This window comes from Anabrus simplex, chromosome 1 (assembly GCF_040414725.1).
Source record: "Anabrus simplex isolate iqAnaSimp1 chromosome 1, ASM4041472v1, whole genome shotgun sequence".
NCBI classification, from domain to species: domain Eukaryota; kingdom Metazoa; phylum Arthropoda; class Insecta; order Orthoptera; family Tettigoniidae; genus Anabrus; species Anabrus simplex.
Window position 1 is genome coordinate 1,013,123,559 of NC_090265.1, and position 26,953 is coordinate 1,013,150,511.

General features: G+C 38.4%; 1 protein-coding gene across 6 annotated transcripts in view; it reads left to right on the top strand.

The window, feature by feature from the left end:
• The window catches only part of LOC136857896 (uncharacterized), a 109,948-nt gene that overhangs the window by 78,308 nt on the left and 4,687 nt on the right, over positions 1-26,953 (top strand). For 5 of the 6 annotated variants that reach the window (XM_067136940.2, XM_067136943.2, XM_067136939.2 and 2 more), the window contains exon 9: positions 5,110-6,916. In XM_067136940.2, the coding sequence (XP_066993041.2) occupies positions 5,110-6,916 (1,807 nt within the window). The remainder of the gene's footprint in view (positions 1-5,109; positions 6,917-26,953) is intronic. The other variant, XM_067136944.2, reaches the window with a different exon arrangement.

Genomic DNA, 26,953 nt, shown 5'->3' on the forward strand with positions numbered 1-26,953 from the left:
ATCCTACATGTACAACATTTTGTAATGCTGAACACAACAAATACACGGTTAGACAAATAAGACCTAGGTAGTTGAAACAATTGACCTGTCATAGGACAGAATAACTACACAAACAACATCACTTTTGAGATGCTAAAGATGATAGCACAGTACAATAACACAACATCTACTTGTCATTTACATACTACATGTAATATGAGCGCTCAGATGTAGGACATTAGCAATAATACTGTCCATATTAATGACCGCATGACCTTCACAACAGAATACGTTGTCCTCAGAACAACAGATGCTCAAAGCAACCTCCCTGCACGTCCAAACATTGCGCAACCCGCCGGATAATACAGCTCTGGACCCTTCGCAGCATAGCTGCGTCCACAGTAACAAGAGCAGCATGAACACGCACTACCAATTCTTCCACATTTATCGCCGGAGTAGAGTACTCGTGCTCCTTCAGGTGTCCCCACAGGAAGAAATCCAGGGGATTTAGATCAGGTGAACGTGTTGGCCATACAACTGGACCTCCACGTCTGAGCCATTTCCCTGGAAATGTTCTGTCCAAATAGAGTGTGGAGGTCCACCCTCATGTTGGAACCATATCCTCTGCCGAACATGTAGTGGAACATCTTCCAGCACATCAGGCGGATAGTTTGAGAGGAATGCATGATACCTTCGTGCAGTCAACAGGTGAGGCAACATGTAGGGGTCCAAACACCTGTCGCCCAATATTCTGGCCCAGACGTTGATACCAAAGTGAACTTGATATACACGGTCACGGGTGACGTGCGGGTTAACCTCACACCAATGGTGGGCATTGTGCATATTGAAGACACCCTCACGAGTGAATGCTGCTTCATCCGACCATAGTACGGTGTTCACAGTCATCGTTGGCTTCCTGTTGTTGGAACCATTCACAGAATTGCATCCGCTGATGGGGATCTGCAGGATGCAGGTGTTGCGTGAAAGAATAATGATACGGGTGCAGCACATTAACGACCGTGCGTTGTGAGACACGCAGCTGCCTTGCTACGCTGCATGTACTTCTCTGAGGTTTTTGGTGTATGACCTCCAGAATAGCTTCCTCAGTAGCTGGAGTACGGCAAGTCCGTGGACGACCTCTGTCACGTGATGGTGGAAGGAGAGAACCTGACTCCCAAAGGCGCAGCTCCAGACGACGAAACACATTTTTATCTGGATGGCGTCGACGAGGATATCTTGCAGCATATTCACAAGCGGCAACACCAGCCCAGTTATCAGATGCACCAAGGACCAGAAGCATATCCACATATTCATCATTTGTGTATGCCATACGTCTGCCACACTGGTTTAGAAGTTTACAAGAAGGACATTCGATACGTGTACACATGTACATTGGAGTCTGTCACGGGCACGTTACTCCACTCGCCACTAATCCCTGTCTGGTGAACAGCGCATACACTACGTAATAAACACGCCGTGAGTCCTGGGCGCTGTTCTACCTAACGCGGATTACCCCTCTGACAGATATTGTTCTACATGATTCATCCCAGCACCGCTATTTGTGAAATGGTCGGTTTCAAATTACACTGTTTCCCTAACAGTAATAGACGTGGTGTTTCCACAATCCCATCGATAAAATAATAACTAACTACTAAACGTTTTCATTCCTCCCCTGAAGGGGGAGGCGGGCCTCTTAGACGGTGACGCCGTCTCTCAGGCCGGGAGATTTGTTACGGTGAAGGAGATGTGCGGAAAAGGTGAGGGGGTAGGCGGCCGTGGCCTATACTACGAGGTCCCGGTATTCGCTTTAGTGCAGGAGAATGGAAAACCACGGTAAACCATTCTCAGGACAGCCGACGGGTGGGACCAGGCGTGAAGTCCGGCACTGTGCCCCAGGCCCGTCTCCCGAATGCAGAGGCGTAGAGCCATGGCCAACTTTCCTCTGCTCGGTTGGCCGGTCAGAGTACAGAGCATATGGGACAACAACCCACTCTGCATCTACCAACCTAAAATAATAATAATAATAATAATAATAATAATAATGCATTGAGATACGTACTAAACAGCATGCGGTTTCCAGACGCAATGTTGAAAGGCCATAATTAGTGGGACCATGGTGTCCCAGTACCAGCCTGCGAGATCTGGAGGTACAGCTGCAACAACTGTGGACGAACTTGCCTCAGGAGAGGATCCAAAGGCTGTTGACACCATTCCTCTCTGCATAAGGTCATGCATTGTGGCCAGGTGGGGGGTGCGACACTCTACTGACCTGAATGGAAAATTCTAAATTCCCATGGAGGGAATTAGATATTTTTCACCAATAGAGCATGTCAAAAACATATCAGATGTGAGGCTTTTCAGGCGTTTGCTCTATTAACCAGCGTTTCGTCTTAGGTCTAACACTAGACTCGTCAGAGTGGGATGTGCCAGACCCTACCCACTGACGCTGGGTGTATGCAGGTGAGCTTATCAGAAGCCTGTATATGAGGCACAGTCTGATAACTGCATACGGGAGATAAATCTCCACAAAGGAATTATTGCCCACCTAGCAATTCCGAATGGAATTTGAAATGTCGCAACTTTTAGGCCCCGCAGTTAACGCCCTAATGAATGCTGGCACCCAAAATTGATGCCGACATCGTTTTTACGTGTACTTCAATGTGTTTTCCAAGTTTCATCGCGATAGTCGACTTAACCATTGCCGATGTTCCCTTGTAAGAGAATTGAATGTCTGGTTAGCAATGCAAAACTGGAACAGGTAGATCATTTCAAGTATTTAGGATCTGTATTCTCCCAGAGTGGTAGTATCGTAAGTGAAATTGAATCAAGGTACAACAAAGCTAATGCAGTGACCTCGCAGTTATGATCAGCAGTATTCTGTAGGAAAGAAATCATCTCCAGGACAAATCTTTCTTTACACCAGTCTTTTTTCAGACCAGTATTGCTGTATATGAGAGTGTAAGCTGAGTGGTCTCAGGATATCTTATAAGTTAGAAGTAACAGACTTGAAAGTAGTGAAAATGATTGCTGATACAAACAGGTGGAAACAATGGCAGGAGAATACTCAGAATGAGGAGATCAAGGCTAAGTTAACAATAAACTCGATTAATGAAGCTGTACGCATAAACCTGCTTTTGGTGATGGAGTCAAGAGAGCAGAATGGAGGGGGAAAGGTTTTCTAGGAGAATAATGGACTTTGTTATGGAGGATAAGAGATGTTGAGGGAGAACGGCATTTCATCGCCATAAGACCTATCTGTGTCGGTGTGACGTAAAGCAGAATGTAAAAACAAAAATTTCTAGTCTTTATAGCAGACGACATTGTCACACAGGTAGTCACTGTCCGAATTTCAGCACATGCTTGTCGGATATTTGAAATGTAAAGTCTAGTGGTTCATATATACTCCACATAAAACTGGATACCTAAAGCTACATGGTTGCTTTGTACTGGTCATTATAGTGATAATCTTGTCAAATTATTGCTACAGTATTATCTTTTAACCCTGTTTCAGAAAAATTTCCAGACCGAGACTTCCATCCAATACATTCCATAAATGCTGCTCCAGAAATCCACAGCTTGTGAGACATGAGATAATCCTTCCTTGAAATAATGAAAAATTTCATGTTCAGTGGACTCAGAGGAAGCATATTATTGACTTACAGACCTAAACAAATATACTGAAATTAATCAACAACAGTTTTTTTTTAATATTCGATCAATATAGTATAATCAAATGCATCATCAAAAGCTGCCTCTGTGGAACAGTGATAGAGTGTCCAGCTCATGATCTCAGTTCGTAGGTCTGATCCCAGCTGCGGAAGTCAATTTTTGAAGGACAGTTCAAAACCTTAGCACTCCATGTCATTATTAGTATGCTACATATCTCTGATGATGCACTCGGTGTCACTTAATAAAATTATATCAGCCTTAGTATCCATTCTAGTAGATTCCCTCTTTCATTACCAGATAGCAGCACAATCGGAATGTTGAAATTGATAGGCGAGCCACCTAGATGGCACTACTTCAGAAGGTCTGTACCACAGTAGTTGAGGCCATACAATTATTATTATCATCATCATCATCATCATCACAAACTCAACGCAGTGCATTAAAATATTTCAGTCTCGCAAAGATTGGTATTTGTTAGAAAATGGTTGATGATATTTTGTTTCAACAGTGTGCTGTCATTGAATTTGTTATCTATGGAGATATGTGCATGGGCGCTAGCAGTGTTAGGAGATGGGTGAAGCGTTTCAAAGATAGAAGTAAAAGCATCTCAGATCAGCCTCCTGGTGGTTGCTCACAAACTGCTCCACTGAATGCATCAAAAGAGTTGACAACATTGTTAAAGAAGATAGACTTATAACTGCATATACAATTGCAGCAAAACTTGCAAGAGACAGTGAAGAGCAGGAAATGATTACAAGCTTAGGCTATGGACAAGTTTGTAGCTGCTGGGTTATATGTTATTACAAAGTTCAGAGATAAGCCATGGCTCAAGACCTTCAAATATATCAAAAGTAGTAATAATTTATCAAAAATTAAGTTTCCAGTAGGGAACCATAATCTGTTTACACTGATTGAGAAAATCGGTCAATAATTGCTAGTGTTCTGGCTTCTCAGTCTTGAAGAATCAGCATTTCAACCCAGTCAGTGTAAGCAGATCATAGTTACCTATTGGAAACCTAATTTCTAATTGTGGCATTTCTAGTATGTAGAGATGGTGGTATATAATCTAGTGCACCTCGCTGTCACTTGTGCAGTGGTGTCTCAACAGTATACTAGCCAGTCTTGGAGTGGTGTGTGATTCCAGTTGATGATCCTGCTGACGCATTGGGACGAAATGCTGCTATTTTTTTAAAGCCTGAACAGTATCAATGTAACTTCCACCAAAGTCTCTGACTGGCTGTGATACTATGGAAGCTGCTTTTATATGATGTAGACTGTAGGCGTGGCTTTTGTAGAAACATATGATGATGATGATGATGAAGATATTTGCCTTCATGTGTAGTTATCAGAAGTTATTGCTTCTTGTTTTGCAAACATTGGGTTATTTGGAAATGTAGGGAGATTTTTCTTGTTTTTACTCGGTAACGATGAAGATGATGACATTTTTTCTTTGTGTTTCAGGACTGGATGAATAATTTTGAAGACGATCAAGAACTTCAACGATGTGGAGGCTGTGGTCGGAGGTTTGAGAGACGAGCAGCTCTGAATTCTCATTCTCAGATTTGTCAGAAAAGAATTGCTGCTCGAAATAATATCAAACTAACTCGTTTACCAGGCAGCTCATCGAATGGGGTTGAAAAAGTTCTAAAACAGGAATCGGTTGAGTTTACAAACAACCCTAAGAAGACTGAAGTAGCATCTCCCAACAAAACTAGTGTGTCTCCTCTTCAAGTAGAAACCAATAGTTGTTCATCCTCAAATTCACCTTACTCAAGAGTACCAGCGCAGCAAACTAGTGCAGGGAGTTGGTGTGAACAAACAAAGAAAGATATTCCAGAAAAGCGTATTGAAATTCAGATCCGAAGAGATTACATTAAGATAGGTAGTGGTGGATCTAGTATTTCCCTTTTGTCTGATGCTCAGAGTGAATCGAGCAGCAGACCACACTCGTGTGCTGCAGGGGAAGAAGGAGAGGACTGTGAGGTTTGGGAAGTCAATAAATTTGGGCAGGAGATCGTGAATTCACAGGAGGAAACTAATTCTATGAGTTCCAGTAAACAACTTGCAAGAGAATGTAGGAACATTAGCGTTAATTCAGCGAGGGAAACTGATGGAGATGATAGTATTGAAGTTATTGGTGAAGTTACTAAGAGTAATGGAAATGGTGAGTTTTTTAGTAATACAGTACAACAAATTCAGTATAAAAGTGTAGATAAAAGTAATGACTCATTTTCTTTTAATCCTAAGTGTCCAGTTGAATCCAGTAGGAGTGGAACTTCAAAAGAACCCGATCAAACCTCTAAAGTGTCAAACACCTTTGTGTATAGTTCTGTACATTGTAGTGAGACCAGGCCTGCATTGGCTGAACAAGAAATTATCATCTCAGGGAATGTGCAAGTAAGTGAATGTAATAAAAGGAAACGACCCTCTTCAACTATTGTAAGACACCGGCCTAATGCTGTTAGTCATTATGATATAGACAGCGAGGATTCCAAGACTGAGGACTCACAGGCTCAAAAGACAGTGAAAGTTTCTCCAACAAAAAAGCCAAAGAAAGTGATACAGTTATCTCCAGTCATGGAGAATAGAATGCAGGAACTGATCAATGTTCGTAGATTACAGTGTTTGCCTTGTCAGAAAAAGTTTAATAAACTGACCAACCTACGTCGTCATGTAGCTATCCACATGGGGTGGAATAGGTACCAATGCATGTTGTGTCACCATAAGTGTTTTTCAAAATATGATTGTGTGGCTCATGTTAGTAAAGTTCATTTAAAAGGTGGGTTGCGCACTAGAGCAATGACGATGGTAAAGTACATCGAAGCTCAGGCCCAGGAATCTGGAGCTGCAACTGTGAACCACATACCAGTAAGACATACATCAGTGGTGAAATTAACTCAAGGAGATGATTTTCACCAAGCCAAAACAAGTGACTTGTCATTTCACATCTCCGACAGTTCTGCTCCCTCGATTGACAAGTTCTATTCTTGTGACTCTGCAAAGGTTGTTCATCCCTTCTCTGGAGTTATAAAATCTGATGAAGTGAAATTAGAACCAGAAGTTTATTCTATACACTCATCTCCTTGTTCTAATGAAAATGAAGACAATAAAGACTATGATCTTGGCACACCCTTGGAATCTTTAGTGAAAGGAGATGAAGTGCTATTATCCAGCAGTCATCAAATCACATCTTCCTTACCTTCCTGTACAGAGATGAAGCAGGAGCCAGATAGTCATATCAGATCTCTGAGCAATGGAGATTTGTCAGGTAAGACTAATTTTTTTATCTATTTTTACTCTAGGGTTAGCCATGTTGTTTAAAGGTCCATATTTACTCAAACTATTTTTCCTACAAAAATATGAAAAGAGTGTTTCTGTCAAGAAAACTGCCACTGAAAATTTATTTTCATTCATTGAGTGTGAACATTATTTTATTTTTCCTGCACGCTTCTCAATAAATGCATCTACAGTCAAACCTGAATTGGAGATCATGCCTTCTGAAAATGTGCGTTTATCTTAAATACACCTTTCCAGAAGACAGTGTCCCAAATTAAATATGAAGATTCTCACTCTGGCCTGTATAAAAATTTTCTTTGATCTCTGAATTGGGTCACTTTCATAGAAAAAAATAGTAACACACTTGCAGAAATAGCTGTTGGAAAACTCATATGATTGGAGCACACTCGTGCTCCAGCTTTCATATTAATTTTTCAATGGAGCCCATTCTGCACTCGTATTACAATGTACCTAGGTACTATTGCAAATGATAAATTGTATGTTCAACTTTCTGCACAGATTCATGGTTAGAGGCAGTTTTTCACCAATTATTTTTATTTCCATGGTAATGTTTTTTTTTTTGTTAATTTATAAAGAGCTTTATCAGTGGTTATAATGACATCAAAGAGACCTGATGAATTGTATTGTTATGAATGAGTGCCGTAACCGAGATTGTGCTATTAGCCGAGTAAGATGGAAGATAGTTTAGAACAAAATTTAACTAGGTTTATTTTAAATTGTACATATTTACTTTTAAGCCTGAAAATAAAGTACAAAATTGAAGTACATACAACATGAAATACAGTTTTTAATTTCATAAGGGAGTTGTCGCTCATGCAGTTAAACTTATAACTACTACAGTATGAGTATTTCCTCATTTAGGAATAATAATAAGTTAGTAATTTTTGGCGTCTGAAGCATCGCTCACTTTTGAGATAGGAATTTCTTCTTCTACTACTTGGTCACTGTGGCCTTTATTCTTCACTTACAGTATCGTCATCAATTTGTGCTTCCAATGTAACTAGGCCATAGTCTATTGTTGCATACTTTTCATAGTCACATTGATTCATAATTGCATGCTATTTTCTTTTTGCAACAATTCAGATAATGACAGATTATCAGCACTGACATCAACGTCATCGTAGGTTCGATTCTGACTCAGTCCGGTGCTATTTGAAAGTGCTCAGATACATCAGCCTTGTGTCGGTAGATTTACTGGCACGTAAAAGAACTCCTGCGCGACAAAATTCTGGCACCTCAGCGTCTCCATAAATTATAAAAGTAGTTTGTGGGACATAATATAAATAACATTATTATTATTATTATTATTATTATTATTATTATTATTATTATTATTATTATTATTATCGTCATCAATATAATCTTCAACAGACTTGACCATTATTGGTCCTTAATTGGTCCGTATTGACTCATAACAATAATGTACATGGGTGATTGTTTATCCGCCCTGTCAGTATATTATCAGTATTTGATTTTTACCTTGTTTTATACGTACATGTTTCGGGAGCCTTAACTCCCTTCATCAGCGTTACAACATCAAAATCAACCTTCCCCAAATCCCGAGATCTAACATCATACCATATTTACATTAAACATTGCCCTATATAATATTAACTTTAGTCTAATATGTACGCACTGTTCTTTTCTTCATATTGTCTGTTATAATGTAGCCACAACACTTTATGGGACACTTTAAAACACTCTTGAACAGTTCGTTATTCCTTCTATATTTTACACTCTTATAAATACGTATCATCACCTTAGATGGGTTTATTAGCCGAGTCGGCCACTGATAAAACATTGTTTGTCACTGTTTGTATTATTGTTGCCTCTAAGAATGATCTATCTTCCCGTCAAATTTAAAATCATGTTGTTAACATCCTTTTTAGGATGCACTGATTTATTATTAAATTATGTAACTTATTAAGATTTATAGTTATGTATGAAGTTATCAGGGCAGATGAATTTGTGCTTGCTGTTGTTGGACTGGATATTTTAATCAGAGCGGAACAAACCTCCCATATGTCCTTAAATTTGTTCTTCTAGTAAGTGTCTGGCTGGCAAGCGGATAGGCTTCGTCCGCTGTAACAATTTAATACCAATGTGTTAATATCTAACAGTACATTGAAAAGATGTATGAATTCAACATATCAATGTTGATTTGCTTTTTAGATTACAAGAAGGCATTTGGCTGTGTTTGTTGGTGCAAGCTGTACGAAGTATTGCATAAAATGGGTGTCCCTCCTCATCTTACTGCTTTGATAAAAAACTTATATGAAAACAACACCGCTCAAGTCAAACTGGACTGTGGCTTATCAGAGACCTTCAGAGTGTCAAAAGGAGTGAGACAAGGTTGCATTCTGTCCCCCCTGTTGTCCAGCATATTCAGGGAATATGTCATGCAAAGGGCTCTGCACAGCTGTCATGGTGGAGTATCATTTGGAGGAAGGATGTTACAGAATCTGTGTTTTGCTGATGATACTATTCTAGTGGCAAGCAATGAAGATGAATTTGCTGAATTGTTGCAGCGGGTAGAAAGTGAAAGTCTTCAGCTTCGATTGGAAGTGAATCGCAGCAAAACCAAAGTGATGGTTGTTGACAAAGGAAACAAGCTCCAATTTAGTGGTCGTCTAGTAGGCCTAGATGTTGTTAATGAATTTATCTTGTCTCCTTGCTGAGCAACGCTGGCAGCTGCGAGAAGGAGAATGATCTGGCATGACTGAGCAATCAGCAAAAACACAAAGAAACACCTGGTTTGTGTCTTAGTATTTCCAGTCTTCTTCTATGGCTTTGAATCATGGTCATTTAAGGCCAAGGACAAAAAGCGCAACGCATTTGAAATGTGGTGTTGGTGTAGGATGCTACGAATACCTTGGACGGAGAAAAGCTCTATCTCCTCCATAATCGAAGAGCTTGGTATCCCAAATTGACTTTCCACTCTTGTTAGATGGAGAACCCTGCAGTTCTGGGCATGTATTAAGGAGAGAAAATAGTCTTGAAAAACTAGTTGTTCAAGGAAAAGTATACGGTATCAGGCCACGTGGAAGAGCTCCTAGAATATGGATAGACCAGATCAAAGACACAACTTGCGTATCTCTTCGAATGACAGTCTGGCAAGCAGAAGAACGTAGACAATGGCAGCTGCTGCTGGACACCGTTGAATAGTAAAGCAACCATGAGATTATGATACTCAGACATGAGTTATTCGACTGAGAAGAAGAAGGTGCCGGAGTAAGAGATCTTTCTGCATTTGATTGTAGTCATGAGTTCTCTGTTAGCATTTGCCCTGTTCAGCACTTCTTCATTTGTTAGCTGAGTAACATGTCTCCATGCTTCTTCAATGCACCTGATTGCATCCGTCAACGTAACTGTTTGGACTGGACCAGATTGATAATACTCACCAGCTATTTTCTTTCTTTCTTTCTTTCTTTATTTCTTTCTTTCTTTCTCTCTTTCTTTCTTTCTTTCTCCCAGTTTCATGTATCGCTTTAACTAAAGCTAAAACTTCTCTTTTTTGTGTCCATTTTAAACATTTAAGTGAGGCATTAATACGTTAACTGTGATGTTCGAGTGTGTGAATGGCAAGATAGACATTGGGGTGAGGAGCCTGCCTGCAGCAATTTCGGAAGGTCACAATGACAGAAGGGGAGAGTTAGCAATTCGTAACCTGTGTACTCCAACCCTCAACCCTGAAAGTTCATGTGACAGTAGAGATTTTAAAGTCCATTCATTATCATTTTTACACCAAGTAAATGCTGAGACTCTTTCTCAGTTAAGGCCACAGCCGCTTCCTTTGTAGTTCTGTCTTATCCTACCCTATCCTATCCTATCCTATCCTATCCCATCATCACCATAAGATTAGCCTGTATTGGTACGACATAAAAAACAAATAGCAAAAATAAAAGTACTGGATTGAACTCTTCTTACGTTTTGCCTGATAGGAGGACTATTTCCTCATCTCTCATTCCAGCACGATATGAACAGTGTGACAATGTGCGACACTCATTCATTAACATATTTTATAATGTCGGGTCCCAGTGTGTATTTAACTACAGATCCTTGGATATCTAGGAATTTTTTAAATATACTGTACCTATATATATATCTGAGTCAAAACTGAAAAGAGAAGATTCAAAGTTCTCGGTGTGTAAATGGGTCATTGTAAACATTTTTTAGGTATAGGTAAGAATGTGAGGATGAGCTGGTAAAAGGGACAGTGGGGGAGAAGAAAGCGAGAGGAAAAGATGGACTACTGCTATTTATGTACATTTATGTACTTAATAAGGTGAGACTAGCAGCTGCAAAAGGCAGCAGCTGTAGTGATTATTCCTCCCAAAATTTGACCTGCAACTTGTATTATGTTACTTTTATATCCTAATACTTCATTGTAACGGATATAGAGTCTGAAAGTAAAGATAATGACTGTGATGAAATGACTGACATAGATGATGTTCATTATGATTCTTCTGTATCCCATTTAAATTAATCATCTGAGTCAGACAATGGTGAAAAAGGTGAAGCTTTCTGTAGAATTCTTTAAGCAGTTTGGACTTCCCAAAACCTTCATCACTACCATAGCAGTTAGTGCATTGAAAGTTCCTATCTCCATTTTTAGGAATCATGCATCTTCTTCTTCTTCATTTCTGGTTTCCAGTCTTCTGGATCGGGTTGTGAATCAAGGATGACCACAGTTTTGTATGTCTCCACCATTCCCTTTCTTCCTCCAATACTTCTTCTACTGTTACTCCTGCATATGGACCTTAAAATGTATCTCATGTGTCTTTCTCTCTTTGATTATTAAATCTGTATGAAAAGTAGGTTCATGCCTAACCAAAATTTGCAAGGTACTCTTTGTCTTTGTGGCAGCCTGCAGATGCTGTAGGAAGAATTTTAAATAAAGAAAATCTCGAGAAGAACTAATTAATGCCAGAAGACAAACAGCTAAGGAAATTACGACAATTAAAAGAAATTATCAAAAGGAAATGCTTAGCACAATAGAGGAAACATTCAATCAGCATAAAACAAGAGACTATTACAAAACATTCAAGCAATATCAATCTAAGTTTGCCCCTCCCACACTTATGTTAAGGAATAAAAATGGAAAAATGGAAAAATGGCACACAGTAATCAAGATAATGTTAACATCCTTGCAGAATACTTTAAAGAGTGACTTTATTGTGAGGATCCTGTGGAACATTTAGAATTTGACCCTAACCCAAAAAATAAAACTCCATTACAAAAGATTATACCACCATTTTACAATGAAGTGAAAACAGCAATTAATGCACTTAAAAACTACCAATCAGCAGGAGAGAATCAAATAGTAGCAGAAATATGGAAGAATGCTAATGATCAGACTATTCAAAACCTACATAAATACATCATTGATATTTGGAACACTGAGAAGCTTCCCGAGGAATGGAATACAGCGATAGTCCACCCGCTGCATAAGAAAGGTGATCGCTCCGATCCAAATAATTATCGGTGGATATCCTTGCTTGATATTACATACAAGATTTTATTCAAGATTATATACACAAGAATCCAAGAACAACTCGACCAAGAACTTGGAGAATATCAGGGAGGATTTTGACCAGGTAGAAGCTGTCCAGATCAAATCATTAGTTTAAAATGGATAATGAAGCACCAAAGATTTCAAAGTAAGGGTCTAGTCATCACGTTTGTAGATTTAAAAAAAGCATACGACAGTATTCATCGTGAATCATTATTAAAAAGCCTTAAAGAATTTGGATTACACCAAAAACTTGTTATCCTCATTAGTATGACTTTTAAAAATACGAAGGCAAAAGTTAAATTTAGAGGCGAATTATCATTCACTATAAGAACTGGACTTCAACAAGGAGACGGACTCTCACCATTGTTATTTAATTGTGCAATGGAGAAGGTTATGCGTGAATGGAACAAGAAATGCCAACCAACTATCAAGATCGGTAGAAGTATTAAACTCAACTGCCTTGCTTTTGCGGACGATTTAGCATTGCTTGCAAATACAATAGAAGAGGCTAAATTTCAAATTGAACAACTAGAAATTATAGCCAAAAGAATGGGATTACAAGTTTCATTTGAAAAAACAGAAATGATGCCAACTTTTAAAGTTGATTTGCCTGTTATTCAACTGAACAGTAATAAAGAGATTAAAATTGTTCAGAAATTCAAATATCTTGGGGAAATAATAACATGGAACACAAATGAAAAAGAAGCAATAGAACACAGAACAACTAAATTTAAACAAGCACAAAGACTTATCTGGCCAACCTATTAAAAAAAATCTCTTTCGATAAACGCTAAGCTGAAACACTATAATTCCATAGTTAAACCAGAGGCAATGTACGCTAGTGAAACTTTATTCAAATTAAATGTAAAATCTACAACAGGCAAATTACAGAAAACTGATAGAAGAATTCTTAGAACAATTATTAATAAAAAACACCAAGTTGATGGACAGTGGAGATTGTTGCCTAACAACATTGTCTATCGTGAATGTAAATCAATAATATCTACAATGCGTAAAAGAAGAATTTCCTTTTTCTGTCACATATCAAGATTACCAGACACCAGGATATTGAAACAACTATTTGATTACTTTTTGAAAAATAAAATCAATAATAATTGGTTCAAAGAAGTTCAGGATGATTTGGAAGAATTGCGTATAACTCGGCAACAAATCAAAGACAGAAAAGAGAAGAGGATTTTGAAGAACAAAAGCATAAGTCTCAAACTAAAAACAGTTGAACGGAAACAATATACTACATCGGACACACAAAGAGCTTCCAGGTCGGAAAGGATGAGAAAGTTCTGGGAGAAGAAAAAGAAGAAATTAACTCAAATGTATTGATTTAAGTGCTCCAATGTGGGCATAAATTATGTAAATAATAATAAAGAAGCAAGGAGGACAGCAGGAGTCAAATTCCACAGGAAGTTCTTAATACTAGGCGTGGAGTCAGCCTGTCAATGATATGCATATGTACCAAAATGGGATAATATTGGACCACTCCTTCTGGGTGCTTTGACTTTTTTTGTCAGGCAGTGTACATGGATGATATACAACTGTATATGCATGTAAAGGAAATCTTAGTATAACCAAGATCTATTTGATTTCCAGAAACATGTGAAAATAATTTTATGTCTTTGACACAATTGCATTAAGTGCTTTCAGTCACTTGTGCAAGATTTAACTGAACAAGCGTAATCTGTGAGGCCAAGAAGTGATGTGAATCAAATGTTCCTTCAAGATTTCCTTTAGTAATTCACAGTATTAAATCATACAGAAAGAATCGGTAACGACATATTGGCTGTACGGTTGCTCTACGTAGACATGTGGGTGGCTGACTCCATGCCTAGTAACAAGAACTTCCTATGGAATTTGTTTTGAGCTGCTATGGAAGGATATAACTCCTGTTGTCCTGCTTGAACTATATCTCTAGTGATATATTGATATGTAAAGTGTTGGATGCAAATGCACGTTATTCACTGCCATATTATAGACATGTCATGTAAACACTGTTCTGCTGCATAGTCCAGTCACTAGCCTGGCCATTTAGCCTGTTAGATTCTCTCAGCAGCATGTTCTTTTAGCATATACTGTAATTTAGATATCAGGCTTTAGTGCAAGAATCCAGGTTTCCAGTGATGGGCCCTGGCAGTAATTTTCTGAAATATTGTGTATTAAGAAAAGTGTTGTCACTTGTCAGAATGCAATTGAATATAACATTCTGAATCGCTTGACCAGTACCCTGACGTGGAGGTAAATTATTAGATTTACAAGGATCTGTAATGTGTACAGTGCCCACAAGTTTGCATTCATGATGGCACCATCCTGTTGTTAAGTTGTTACCAGTCAACTGCTGTGAGTTAGACAGTTAAGCAAGATGTGCAGAGAGGACTACGCACAGTACGAAGCACCTGTGATGCCTCGCAGATGCATTAGACAGCCTATCCACCAACTGACAGCATTTGACAGAGGCCGCATTGTAGGACTGCAAGAGGCTGGTTGGTCGTGTCATGCAATTGCAATTCATGCGGGCTATTTAGATGTCACTGTGGCCCGATGTTGGACTCAATGGGTACATGAGGGCACCCAATCACGTCGTGCACGTCAGCCATCCAAGCCTCAGATACAAAAAGTATATTATTCTTATTACTGTAATGAGAAATTCAAAATGGTGGCTGTTTAAAATGTCATAACTTGGTATACCTGTGCCCTCTTTAGACATTATACTACAATTTATTGAACTTTTAACCCAAAAAAATTGAATGAAAATACCACCTGTCAGACCATGACATTAACAGTCACATCTGCACGTTACAACATAATTTATATTTCCATGGTCTGTTTTTACTTTCAGCCATGAATCTCAATAACTTCATTAAGTGCCTCTTCCTTCCCAATCTCCTGACTTGTCCATCCATTCTTGTCTCATGTATCCCAGCTTTTATATCCAAAGGCTTCTATACACTACCTATTACGGAAGTTTGGGAATGACCTCTTGTTCAGTTCGATGATGAAGGACTGACAAAAGAAATTAAGGAATCAAAAAATGAATATCAATTGTTTTCTGATTCATGGCCATTGATATTTCCTGTAGTTTTTAAAATTTATATACTGTATGAAACTATATACAGAATTGATAACTGTATGAAACTATATACATAATTTATGATAGCATCAGTTGATTTGTGTTAATATTCTTACGTTTCTGTCGGTTAGATTAATTAAAGAGGAAGACATTTTTTTAGTTAAAGGGTTTTATTCAGTCCTGACAATATTATTTTGCACACATTGACTTGTAATACCACCCACTAGTTTTATTTTTACCTGTCCAAAAGAAAATGTATAATTTCTTTGATCATTGGTGAATAAAAGAAGAGATTCACATTGTCATGTTAGTTATAATCCTGTATTTACTGTTTCTACTGACAGTCAGACTAACAAAAAGCAATATAAATTGCAAAAGGTCCACTTTTTCAATACAAAATAATTATGCTGTTCAGTTTTAATTACAACATTTTAATTTGGTTACTCTGTACCGGTTTCGATGTTGTTAGACGTCAAAGTATAAAGGGTTATGTATTGTATTTTATATTATGAATATTTCTTGTATATTTGCCCTATTCTAAGATTGGCTGATAATGACGTATGTAACTAAGGCCACGACCGATTCCTTCCCACTCCTAGCACTCTCCTATACCTTCGTCGCCATAAGACCTATCTGTGTTGGTGCGACGTAAAATAAATTGTAACAGTTAATCTGTTGCAACGTTATTAACAAACATAAATCACTTAGGCAAATTTTTGTAGTAATCACTTCCTTAGTCTCATCTTTCTTCTCACTTATTTACCATCTGTGTCACATCTGGTAGATTTCTCGGGACGACATAAACATATCATTCTCGCCTACTCTTTTATTAAGCAAATCGGTGAATGTCAATTGTCTGCTATTCTACACTCTGCTCCACTACAATTTCAAGAAGTTAATAAATTCTATATAGCTCAAATTCTTTGGAAAACCTGCCTGCTCATGTAAGTGTACTTCTTTAACATCCTTAACTCTATCCTTGACCCAATCTTTTCTGGTAGATGTTATGAAGAGTTGTCACAGGTGGTAGATCCCATTTCTTCCACTCGCTTTGAAGTTCTATTCTGTCTTAGAGGTAGCATGAATCTGCATTGCTGATAGTATTAATATCTGCTCTAAAAGCTTTTATGTTTTTCACTCGTCACTTCGTCTTCAACATTAGTTAAGAGATTGGAGATGAATTCTCAGATCTGCTTATGTAGTTTCCATTTAAAAAAATTCTCATGTTGTACTGCCTGTCCACTATCTTCATTTAGCAGTTGTGAGAAATGCTCTTCCTACCTTTTTTCTCTCATCTTATGTACTTTTTTTATTTCAGACTGGCTTATTTCTTCTAGATCTTTCCTGGATATCCATTTAGTTATGTTGTGGCTTGTTGCAATTGCTCATCTATCCATTACTGTTTATTCCTTATTGCATCCCGCTTCACCTGAATATACATTAGAACTTGTTAATCCACACTAATCGAGGGACAAGTTGCGTGGATTAACTTAACCTAAAAGAACAGTAGAAAATGCATTAAAACCCTATTTACAGCAACAAAAGATGTAAAGGGCATAACCCTATTAAAAAAAAAATATTCATTGGTGCCTTGGAAATCTGAGTAACCAGTCTGAACTTGCTGGAAAGTTTATTCCTTACTGTTTTGCCAATCTTTACATGGCACCTTAAATTTAGTTCCTCTCACTCCCAGTCCACTTTAATGTAGTTTTGTTCACAGCATCGTCTTGGTTGTTCTGCAGGCTTTCTCATTTGCTTCACTTCACATTTTTCTTTTTCCACATTATAACTTATTTTAGAACAAATGTTAACAGTTCACTTTTTCTTTTTTTCCTCTTATTGTCAGAGACAATGTGCTTTGGGATTCAATACTCGACTCAGATATTATCTGTGGATGCACCATTTCCAAGCTTTTTTTTTTTTGTTCTTACTTATTTTTTATCAATAGGAAGACCCTGCTACTGTATGTGACTTTACACGATACTACCTGTGACTGTCTGGCCAAGGGTCAGGCGACCAGTACTAAACCTGACAAACTATCGGAGAACCAACGGCTAAGGGTGGAGGATTTCTTCCTTAGGAGGCCTGATGGATCCTTTGTGTAGGAAATGACACATAAATTCATCAAAGTGCTGCTGCCTTGTAGATGTGGCAGGGGACTGCCAAAGGCTCAGGCTTAGCAAGCGAACTGCACCGAGGTAAATGAACATTGATTTCAAAATTAAAAGAATCCTCGGGTGTAAAAGTGTTAAAATTACCAGACATGACAACTCTTCAAGCAGCTCACGAAATTATGATGGCCAACAATCCAAAGCTCATCAGAGATGCAGGGAGAGGCAGACATTACCCAAGAAACAGCTCAGAATTAGAACCCTCAACATCCTCACTCTCACTAAGAAATGTGAAGAACTCGTAGACCTTATGGACAGGTGCAAGCTTCGGATATTGGAGTTGAGTGAGGCAAAGTGTAGAAAGAAATCTCTAAGAAATGGATATAGTATTGGAGTGGGAATATGAGTGAATCCAAAAATGGAGTTGGTTTCCTCCTTTACAAAGATTTAGATGTACAGACAGATGTCAACTATGTGAACGACAAAATCATCCAGATTATAAGATGAAAATGTGCATCATACTTTATTACAACTACATGCACCTCAAACAGGATGTACCACAGATGAGAAAGAAGAAATCCTTACCAAACTTGAAGAAAATTAACATCATAATTATGGGTGATCTGCAGTGGCGACTCATGACTTCTGGTTGAGGGGATGTAACCGGGAAAAAAATTGCAAACATCAACGCAAACAGACTATCATTTCAAACACATTTTTCAAGAGAAAACAACAAACAAGGCTAACAGAAAAGTTTGTTTAAGATCTCACATCCACTAATCGAATGGTCTGTTTCATAAATATTTCTGTTGAAATGACAAACACACGACTTAAGTTGTGTAGTTATGTTCAGAGTTGGATACTGTTGTCCTTCATTTATAATTCTGTTTTTCTCCGTAAAAGAAAGTATACTAAATGGTTCTCTTAATAATCATTCAATTACACAATGGTTAGAATTCAATTCAGATTGCGCAGTAGAAACGCATGACCCTGGCGCTCCTACATCCATGTCTGCTGATCTACTCTCTGATCGATGTGATATCATTTCAAAATCACATCATTCCCACATTTTCTTTGTTTGATATTTACACTACAAGCACACGAAACTGAATCATTTATATTATAACAGCACACATTTGTCATATGTCATCATATGAGAAGAAATCTTGACAAGAAAAGAACGACTCACAAGCAAGAACTCCAGTATTTCACGAAATAGCAAATAAATCCCGGCCACATGCGATAACTTACAGGATTCCACCTTGCACGCCTTCTTGACGGATTTGGCTGTTCGTTCTGCATTCCAACCCCATGAAAGAGATCAACAAACAACACGGGTCCAATGCTCGTGCTGCCATCTCTGGAGTAGTTTGACAATTAGTAGCAGTCACTAGCCAACGAAGCTAGTTTCATCCATCTCTGAGTAACAATAACAATTCATATTTATTTTTTGTTGAAAATACAAGGGATGTAACACATCAGTCACATGTATGGGAAATTCGCCACTGGTGATCTGAAGTCCTGAGTTGTGAAAACATAATCGGACCTCGTGGCTTTGGGAACAGAAACTATGAAGGAGACAGCTTGATTGATTTCTGCGTGCAAAGCAATTTAATATTCAAAATATATGGTACCAAAAGAGGGAGAGTCTCAAAATAACAAGTTACAGGTGGGATGGAACGTTCAGGACCGTCATAGACTACATCATCACTGATAACAAAGCTGGTTGGTACGTCATTGATGTCAAAGTCATACCCAGTGAGTGTCTAGATAGCGACCACTGGCTATTAATAGCTGATCTTAAAGATGGCCTTGTCCCTGAAGCTATGTGCACAAAAATGACAAAGATCCGAGCGAGTTGGTGGTGTGGTTATGGGCGCGCAGCTGTAAGCTTGCATTCGGGATATAGTGGGTTTGAACCCCACTGTCAGCAGCCCTCAAGATTGTTTTCCGTGTTTTTCCATTTTCACACCAGGCAAATATTGGGGCTCTATCTTAATTAAGGCCATGGGCGCTTCCTTCCCATTCCTAGCCCTTTCCTGCCCCATCGTTGTCGTAAAATTCGTCGCCATAAGACCTATCTGTGTCGGTGCGACGTAAAGCAACTAACAAAAAAAAAAGTTGTCGTCAAACCTATGTATGTCGGTGCACCAATTGTAAAAATCAAAACCTGGGTGTTGAAGGACTTGGAGAAGGAAGAGAAATATCAAGCAAGGATAACAATAAAATTAACCAAAACTGAGATTAGAGGGATAGAAGAAGAATGGACCTTTTTCAAAGAAACTCTTGTTAAGGAAGCTGAGGAAATCTGTGGGAAAACAAGTGCAAAACCAATAGAGAAGGAAACATCTTGGTGGAATGACTGGGTGAAGACAGCAGTAAAAGAAATATGCTGAAAAGAAAATTAGATTAAGTAAAACAAAACAAAAAAGGCAATAGAAGAAATGAGGTTGAAATTGAAGAGCGAGCCCAGGAATATCAGACCAAGAAGTTGGCTGTAAAATGACTAATCCAAGAAGAAAAGAAAACGTGCTCGGATGACTTTACTACCAGGATAGAGAAAGACTGACAAGGAAGTAGAAAGTTACAACATAAAGTAGTAAAAAGTAAAAGAAATTAATATGGAAATATCCTTGCGGTGGAAACAAATGGTATTTGATAAGAACAGAGGAGGGGACCAGAGATGAAATGAAGAGGTACTTCAGCATGTTGTTAAATGGAGATGGCAACAACTCCAAAAAACAACTGTAGAATAGATGAAATACAGAAAAACCGACCCCCATTAATATGGTTTGAAGTTGAAACAGCACTAAAGAACATGTGAAATGGAAAGTCCTCAGACTTCGGTGATCTCACCTCAGATATGATAAAGGCATCTGGAATACAAGACTTAAATTGGCTATATAGAGTGCTCTCGATGATCTGAGAAAAAGACAAAATCCCAGAAGATTGGAGAAAATTAATATCATCCATCCCACTGTTTAAAGAGGGCAACAGATTGAAATGTGGAAACTATAGGGGCATAACGATGTCACAAACCCTGAAGCTCTTGGAAAAGATCATCGAAATGAGACTTAGGAAGATAGTGGAACTTTTACTTGAGGAAGAAATACACGGATTAAGAAAGATCAAAGGTACTATCGATCTCATTTTTGCCATAAGAATGCTTACAGAAAAGTACTGGGAACATGGAAAGAATCTTGTGATTACATTTTTGGACATTGGAAAGGCCTATGACATTGTCCCTCGGAACAAGATCTGGGAATGCCCGGAAGACCTCAAGGTGTCAGAGTACATGACAGACAAAGTAAAGATGCTATATCAGAATTGCTACAGCTGTGTTCAGATAGGCAACGGACGATCAGAAGAGTTTGTGACAAAAAGAGATGTCCAACAAGAAAGTGCCCTGTCACCACTTTAGTTCATAATAATGGACAATATCATAAAGTTGATACATTTGAGATGAAGATAAGTAAAACAAAGACTGTAGAACGACCTTCAACAGGAAAGGAACAAACTCAACCCTCTTTTTGGAAGGAACAAAATTAGAATCTGTTTCTCTGTTAAGTACCTCAGAAGCACAACAAAATCAGGACTGAAGCAAACAGGAAGGTAGCTGGCATCCAGGTCCCTATTACCAGTGTAATAAAGAAGCATACACTTCAGTGGTATGGGCACATTATGAGAATGAATAGCGAGGCACCTGCCAAACAATACTTCAACCTTACTGTCCAAAGAAAGAGACCAAGCGGAAGGTCAAGGAAACGCTGTATAGATACAGTGAAATCAGATGTGAGGGGGAGAGGACTCTAATGGGAAGATGTCCTGGAACAGAAGATGTTTGAAGACAGGAAGAGATGACGAGCGCTTGTACCCGGGAAACTGGAGTTGGAAAATGATGATGATGATGAGGAAGATTCTTATGTTTGTGTCCAGAAAGAGGTTTACTCAATGACACATAATAACATATTAAAATTCAGTAGAGTCCCCTTCTTTGGTGTAATGTTTAGTGGTTAGGAAAGGCTTGCCATGAAATTTGAAAAGTGGTACGAGGACTAGAACAGGATCCACTCAGCCTTGGGAGGTCAACTGAGTAGAGAGGGTTCGATTCCCACTACAGCCATCCTCGAAGTGGTTTTCTGTTTCTTCTCAGGGTAAATGGCGGGATGGTACATAACTTAAGGTCAGGGTCGTTTCCTTCCCACTCCTAGCTCTTTCCTATCCCATCATCGCCAAAAGACCTACCTGAGAGAAAGTATCTCATGGGGATCACTGTAAGTAATTACCTAGGTGGTGTTCATTGGAGTAATTATATTAATGAGGTTATAATAAAGATTACAGATTTCTTCATATGTTTATGAGGATACCGAATGCAGTATTTGACTTTTTCATATTTGGTATTAAGAAACAATGGTATTATGATGATCAGACATCATTTCAAAAAAAATCTGGAGAAAGGATGTAAAGCAGAGGGGTTATAAGACCTCAAGTAAAGTATGGTGCACCAGGATTACTTGAAACAAGGTCTGGAAAATATCCAAAGGAAAGCAGCACAATTTGTTCCGGGTGATTTCTAAAGTTGGGAACTTTAGGCTGGGAAGACTTGCGAGTAAGGTGACGAGCTGCTTGACTAAGCAGTATGTAATATATCAGCGATAACTTTTATAGTCCACCTAATCAATGCTTATTACAATATTTTATTGGCTAAATGCTGCACGTTTTGAGAACCCATGTTTTCCAGTGGCTTTATAATCAACCAAGCATTCCCAGGACTTGTTAACATCACTATTTTATCTTGCCTTACAAATAAATTACAAATTATTTGTCATTCTAAATAAACTATTATAAACTTTGTCCAAGAAATCAAATAATTATATGTAAATTTAAATTAAAAATTTGGAAGTTATTATATAGCCTAGTGTTTCAATATTCAGTCTCAGTAACATATAATTTTTAAGTTATTGCTGATAGATTAGTTCGAAGTAAGTACAGATCCAAATAAATCAAACCATTATGGTAAGCAGTATGTTCTGAGCTTTCAGTAGAGAGTTGGTGTGGAATGACATTAGTAGACAAATAAGCTTGAATGGAAATTTTAAAGTAGAAAAGATCTGTGTAAATTGGAATTCAAGAGGATAAATTGGGCCAGATATTAATGTATAGCAAGAGGAATTACGGACTGAAATCATTTATCATGGGAAATATTTGATGAATTTCCAATTTCTTTCAAACCATTTAAGAAAAAACTAGGTAAAAAATTGATAGGGAATCTGACACCTGGGCGACAGCCCTTAATGCATATTAGTGATGATTGATTCTTTCTTGATGCATTAAAGGGAATTATATCTCCAAGATACTCCAAATTAATGCAATGCTTGATGTTTTCCATATTTGGTATCGAGAAATGCATTGGTATTATGATGATCAGACATCATTTCATTAAAATCTGGAGACCTACAGTTTCAGCCATTTCTTGTAATATTTGAACCTGTAGGCGGATGATGTTTATGTAATCTGCCATTAAGACTACATCATCTGCAAAAGCGAGGCAGTCGAGGTTTACTGTTTCGGATCTAGTGCTCAGCATAATTCATTGTTGGATAGTCTGTTTCTCCACTTATGGATGACCTCCTCAAGAACCCATTTCAAAGGAATGGGCGAGTTCCCATCGCCTTGACGAAGACCAGTCATAATATCAAAGGATGTAGAGTTTTCTCCCATGAATTTTACTTGTAAATAGGTATTGGTAGGAAAGTTTTTGTAGATGGAACAAGTCTTATTGTCTACACCCATCTCCTTGAAGATATCAAGAAGAATGAATCGATTAAGTCATAGACCCTCTTGAAATCAACAAAGGTCAATGCAAGTAGTTTGGTGCAGAGAGATTGATTTTGATGATACTAGACTAGGTAAACGATTGATAGATCTGTTCACTGAAGGAGCGGGTCTTACGGAAGCCGGCTTGATATTTACCAATCTAAGGATCAACAGTATGGGTTCAATGCAACTTTAAAGTGCCTTTGACAGGATTTTATAGGCAACTGAATGAAGAGATACGCCTCGGTAGTTATTCACTTTTTTTATGAAGAGACTGTATGTAGGGTTCAGTGCAACTTTGAAGTGCTTTTGACAGGATTTTATAGGCAACAGAACAAAAAGATATGCTTCTGTAGTTATTCACATCTCCACTGTTGCCTTTTTTATGGAGAGGAGGTATATAAGAGCTTCTAAGAGCTTATAGTTTCTGATTCCCGTATATCATGAAATTGGGTCCAGCTATTTTCAGAAGTTCAGCATCTGCAAATTGTTGGGAAGGGATGTGAGTGATTCCTTCTCGATCAGGAGAAAAAGAACCAGGTAAAATAAAGGATTAAAGGATGGACCAGGAAATTGTGATCTTTGATGCTGGAGGAGTTGAGTAAAGAATGAAAATATTGAAGTAATAATATACAATTATTGTCATGATCATTCAAAATAAGGTTGATGTCCTGAAACATTCACCAATCAGTTCATTAGGCGAGTGACCGGTCATGCGCTGACGAAGATTCTTTTTGAAGTGGGAAACAACAAAGAGGCTTGGTAGCCAGCAGTGGCGGCGTGTGACTTTTACGGTAAGGGAAGCACATATCATAAGCTAGGAAGATGTATAAAATAAATATAATAACTCACATTATCTTGTGCTATTTGAATATTAATTCCATCCGCCTCTCCTTCTTGACGAATTCTTCTATGACAAGGCTGTAGAATTCTTCTTCATTCTTTGATGACTTCAATTTTAGTAACGTCTTCTCAATCGACAGTAGAGATAAGTTCGAGAGTCTCTGTTGTCCCTGTGTATTCCTGCAGTAGGTGTGGATTCTCCGAAGTGCCGAAAATGAACGTTCGGCACTAGCACTGGACACTGGGATAGTTGAAATCAACGCACATAACTTAAACAGTTCAGAAAAGGCAGAAGATGACAATCCACTACTTTTTAAATAAAACAAAAGTTTTAGAACTCCCATCGTAAGATACTCATCGGAGGAATAAGCTACGCTGAGCTCGCTTCTGAGACGGGCGAAGTCAAAATGCTGACCGTAACTTTGTTTCAAAGAACAGAGTGCTGCTTCAGGAAAACTTTTCTTCGTGTTCCTTTGATCAACTAACTATAAAAATGTTAATTTCTCGAGTGCTTGGAATCGAACTTCTAGTTGGGTATGTATATTGTCATATATCTCGCAATATATGCGACGGTAGTGTGAATTTATGTCGCAGATTTCATTTTGACGTAGCCTCTTCTTTGGCAGCTCGCAGCTCTCTTGACATTTGTTCCATACTCTTTCAAATTCATTTCTTTTTCCCTGAATGATACTTTTTGTTTCCCCTACTTTGGCAGTACAGAAATTTACATCCAGTGCTTTCGTTTGAAGAATTTCAAAGAGAGAATCGGTTAAGCAAAATATCTCGCTGAAAGCTAATAAAATGAAATTGAACTGGAATTCTGAGAGAACGCTGTTAAAACTTCGAGCTTCGTGATACGTTTGACTATCCCATTGCTCTGGATTATCAAGGGTATTCTCGAACAACTGAACTAATTCTTCTTTTTGTTCACGAACTGTTTCAACAAGTCTTCCGTTGTAATTCCATTGTGTTGGACACACTTTAGGAAATCGTCTCTTGACTTCTTTATCTATGCAGCAGTTCTCTTTGTCGAATTAGAAAAGAAAGAGGCCAAGCTACTCAGAGTCATGAAGAATATTTTACATTCCTTTATATTAGAAGTTGTCTGTGTAAGGACAAGGTTCAGTCTGTGAGCAAAACAATGTATGAATATAGCGTCTGGATATTTGTTTTTCCACTCTTTTCAGTAAACCACTGAGGTCTCCTGACATCACTGCGGCTCCATCGTAACATTGAGCGACTAGTTTAGAACCACAGTTGAACTCGTCCATTATGTGGAACACGTGATCTGCAAGAGCAGGAGCACTGTGATCGGCGCTTATGTCGGTAAATCCAAGAAATCGCTCCTGTACTTCTCCATCAGCAGTCGTGAACCTAACAACAGTTGAAAGTTGGGAATGGGCAGAAATATCAGTAGTTTCATCAATAATAATCACCACAAATGGTGACTGTGATATTTCTTTCTTTATTTCGGTCAATAACACACTGGCTACTCCGTCAGTTAAATCATTTTGTATTTGATGTGAAAGATCTGTGAACACCGTTGCTTTCTGCAAATGATTTGCCAGTGTGTCGTCATACTTGCTCAGCAGCGTTATGAGTTCTATATAATTTCCACGATTTAAGGAACTTTTATCTTCTTCATGCGCTCTGAAAGGAAGTTCTTGTCTTGCAAGATACATTACAATGTCAGTCAGTCATTGGATCACCTTTCTATTCTGTTTTACCAACTCGTTATGTTTTATTGTCTCCAGTTTACGCTGTTGATCGAGTTGCAAATCTATTCTGGTCGTTCCGAAAGTTGTTAACAGAATTTCAGCTCGGATATGTGTTTGTGATTGCTGATGACGCTGGGATGCTTTAAGCAAGTTATTCATATCATCGAAGCCTACACTGTTCCACACCCCCTTTTCATTTGATAGAACGCAAGGCCAACAGTAGAGTTTTGATGTTTTTTGACAACCACATAACCAGCCTATTTTTCCATACTGCTCTGTATTATAGTGTTGAACACAACGTTTTGTTTTAGTTTTTACACCCGGTAAATCATGCATTGGCCTGCCACCGGAAATTATATTACTCTTCTCTTGAAAAGCCCTCGAACTCATGCCCTGGATTAAGAGAGATTCTAATACGCATCCACATCCCCCTTCGTTCTCCTCACTCGCGTCAACAGTTGCCATGCTTCAGAGACTCAAATTGGGGAATGAGCACAGTCAATGCTTTCCCTTCTAAGCCGGCAGAATCGCAGTAGTTCCTTTAATTTACATGTGCGCACGTAAATTTGGTGTAATTTTCACAAATAACACAAAGTAAATTAAATGGTACAACTCACAGTACGATATTTCACTTCAGTTGGAAACACAAGCACAGTTAAATCTTTTTCTCACAAGTTTGATCACAATTATCACATACAAATATTCTCGAACGGAATGAGTAGTCAGATGCATTCCCTTGGCTCGCTCCACGAAGTTTGCTGAACCCAAACGAATAATTACGAAGGGTCCAGAGCGAAGCCAAGGTCGAGTCTTGGCAAACCACTTGCTGACGAGCGGCCGTGATGTGATATCACGCGAGCTCATGGAGACAGACGTATGTTTGCTGCTCTCAACTGTCCATGCACACTGTCACGTTAAAATA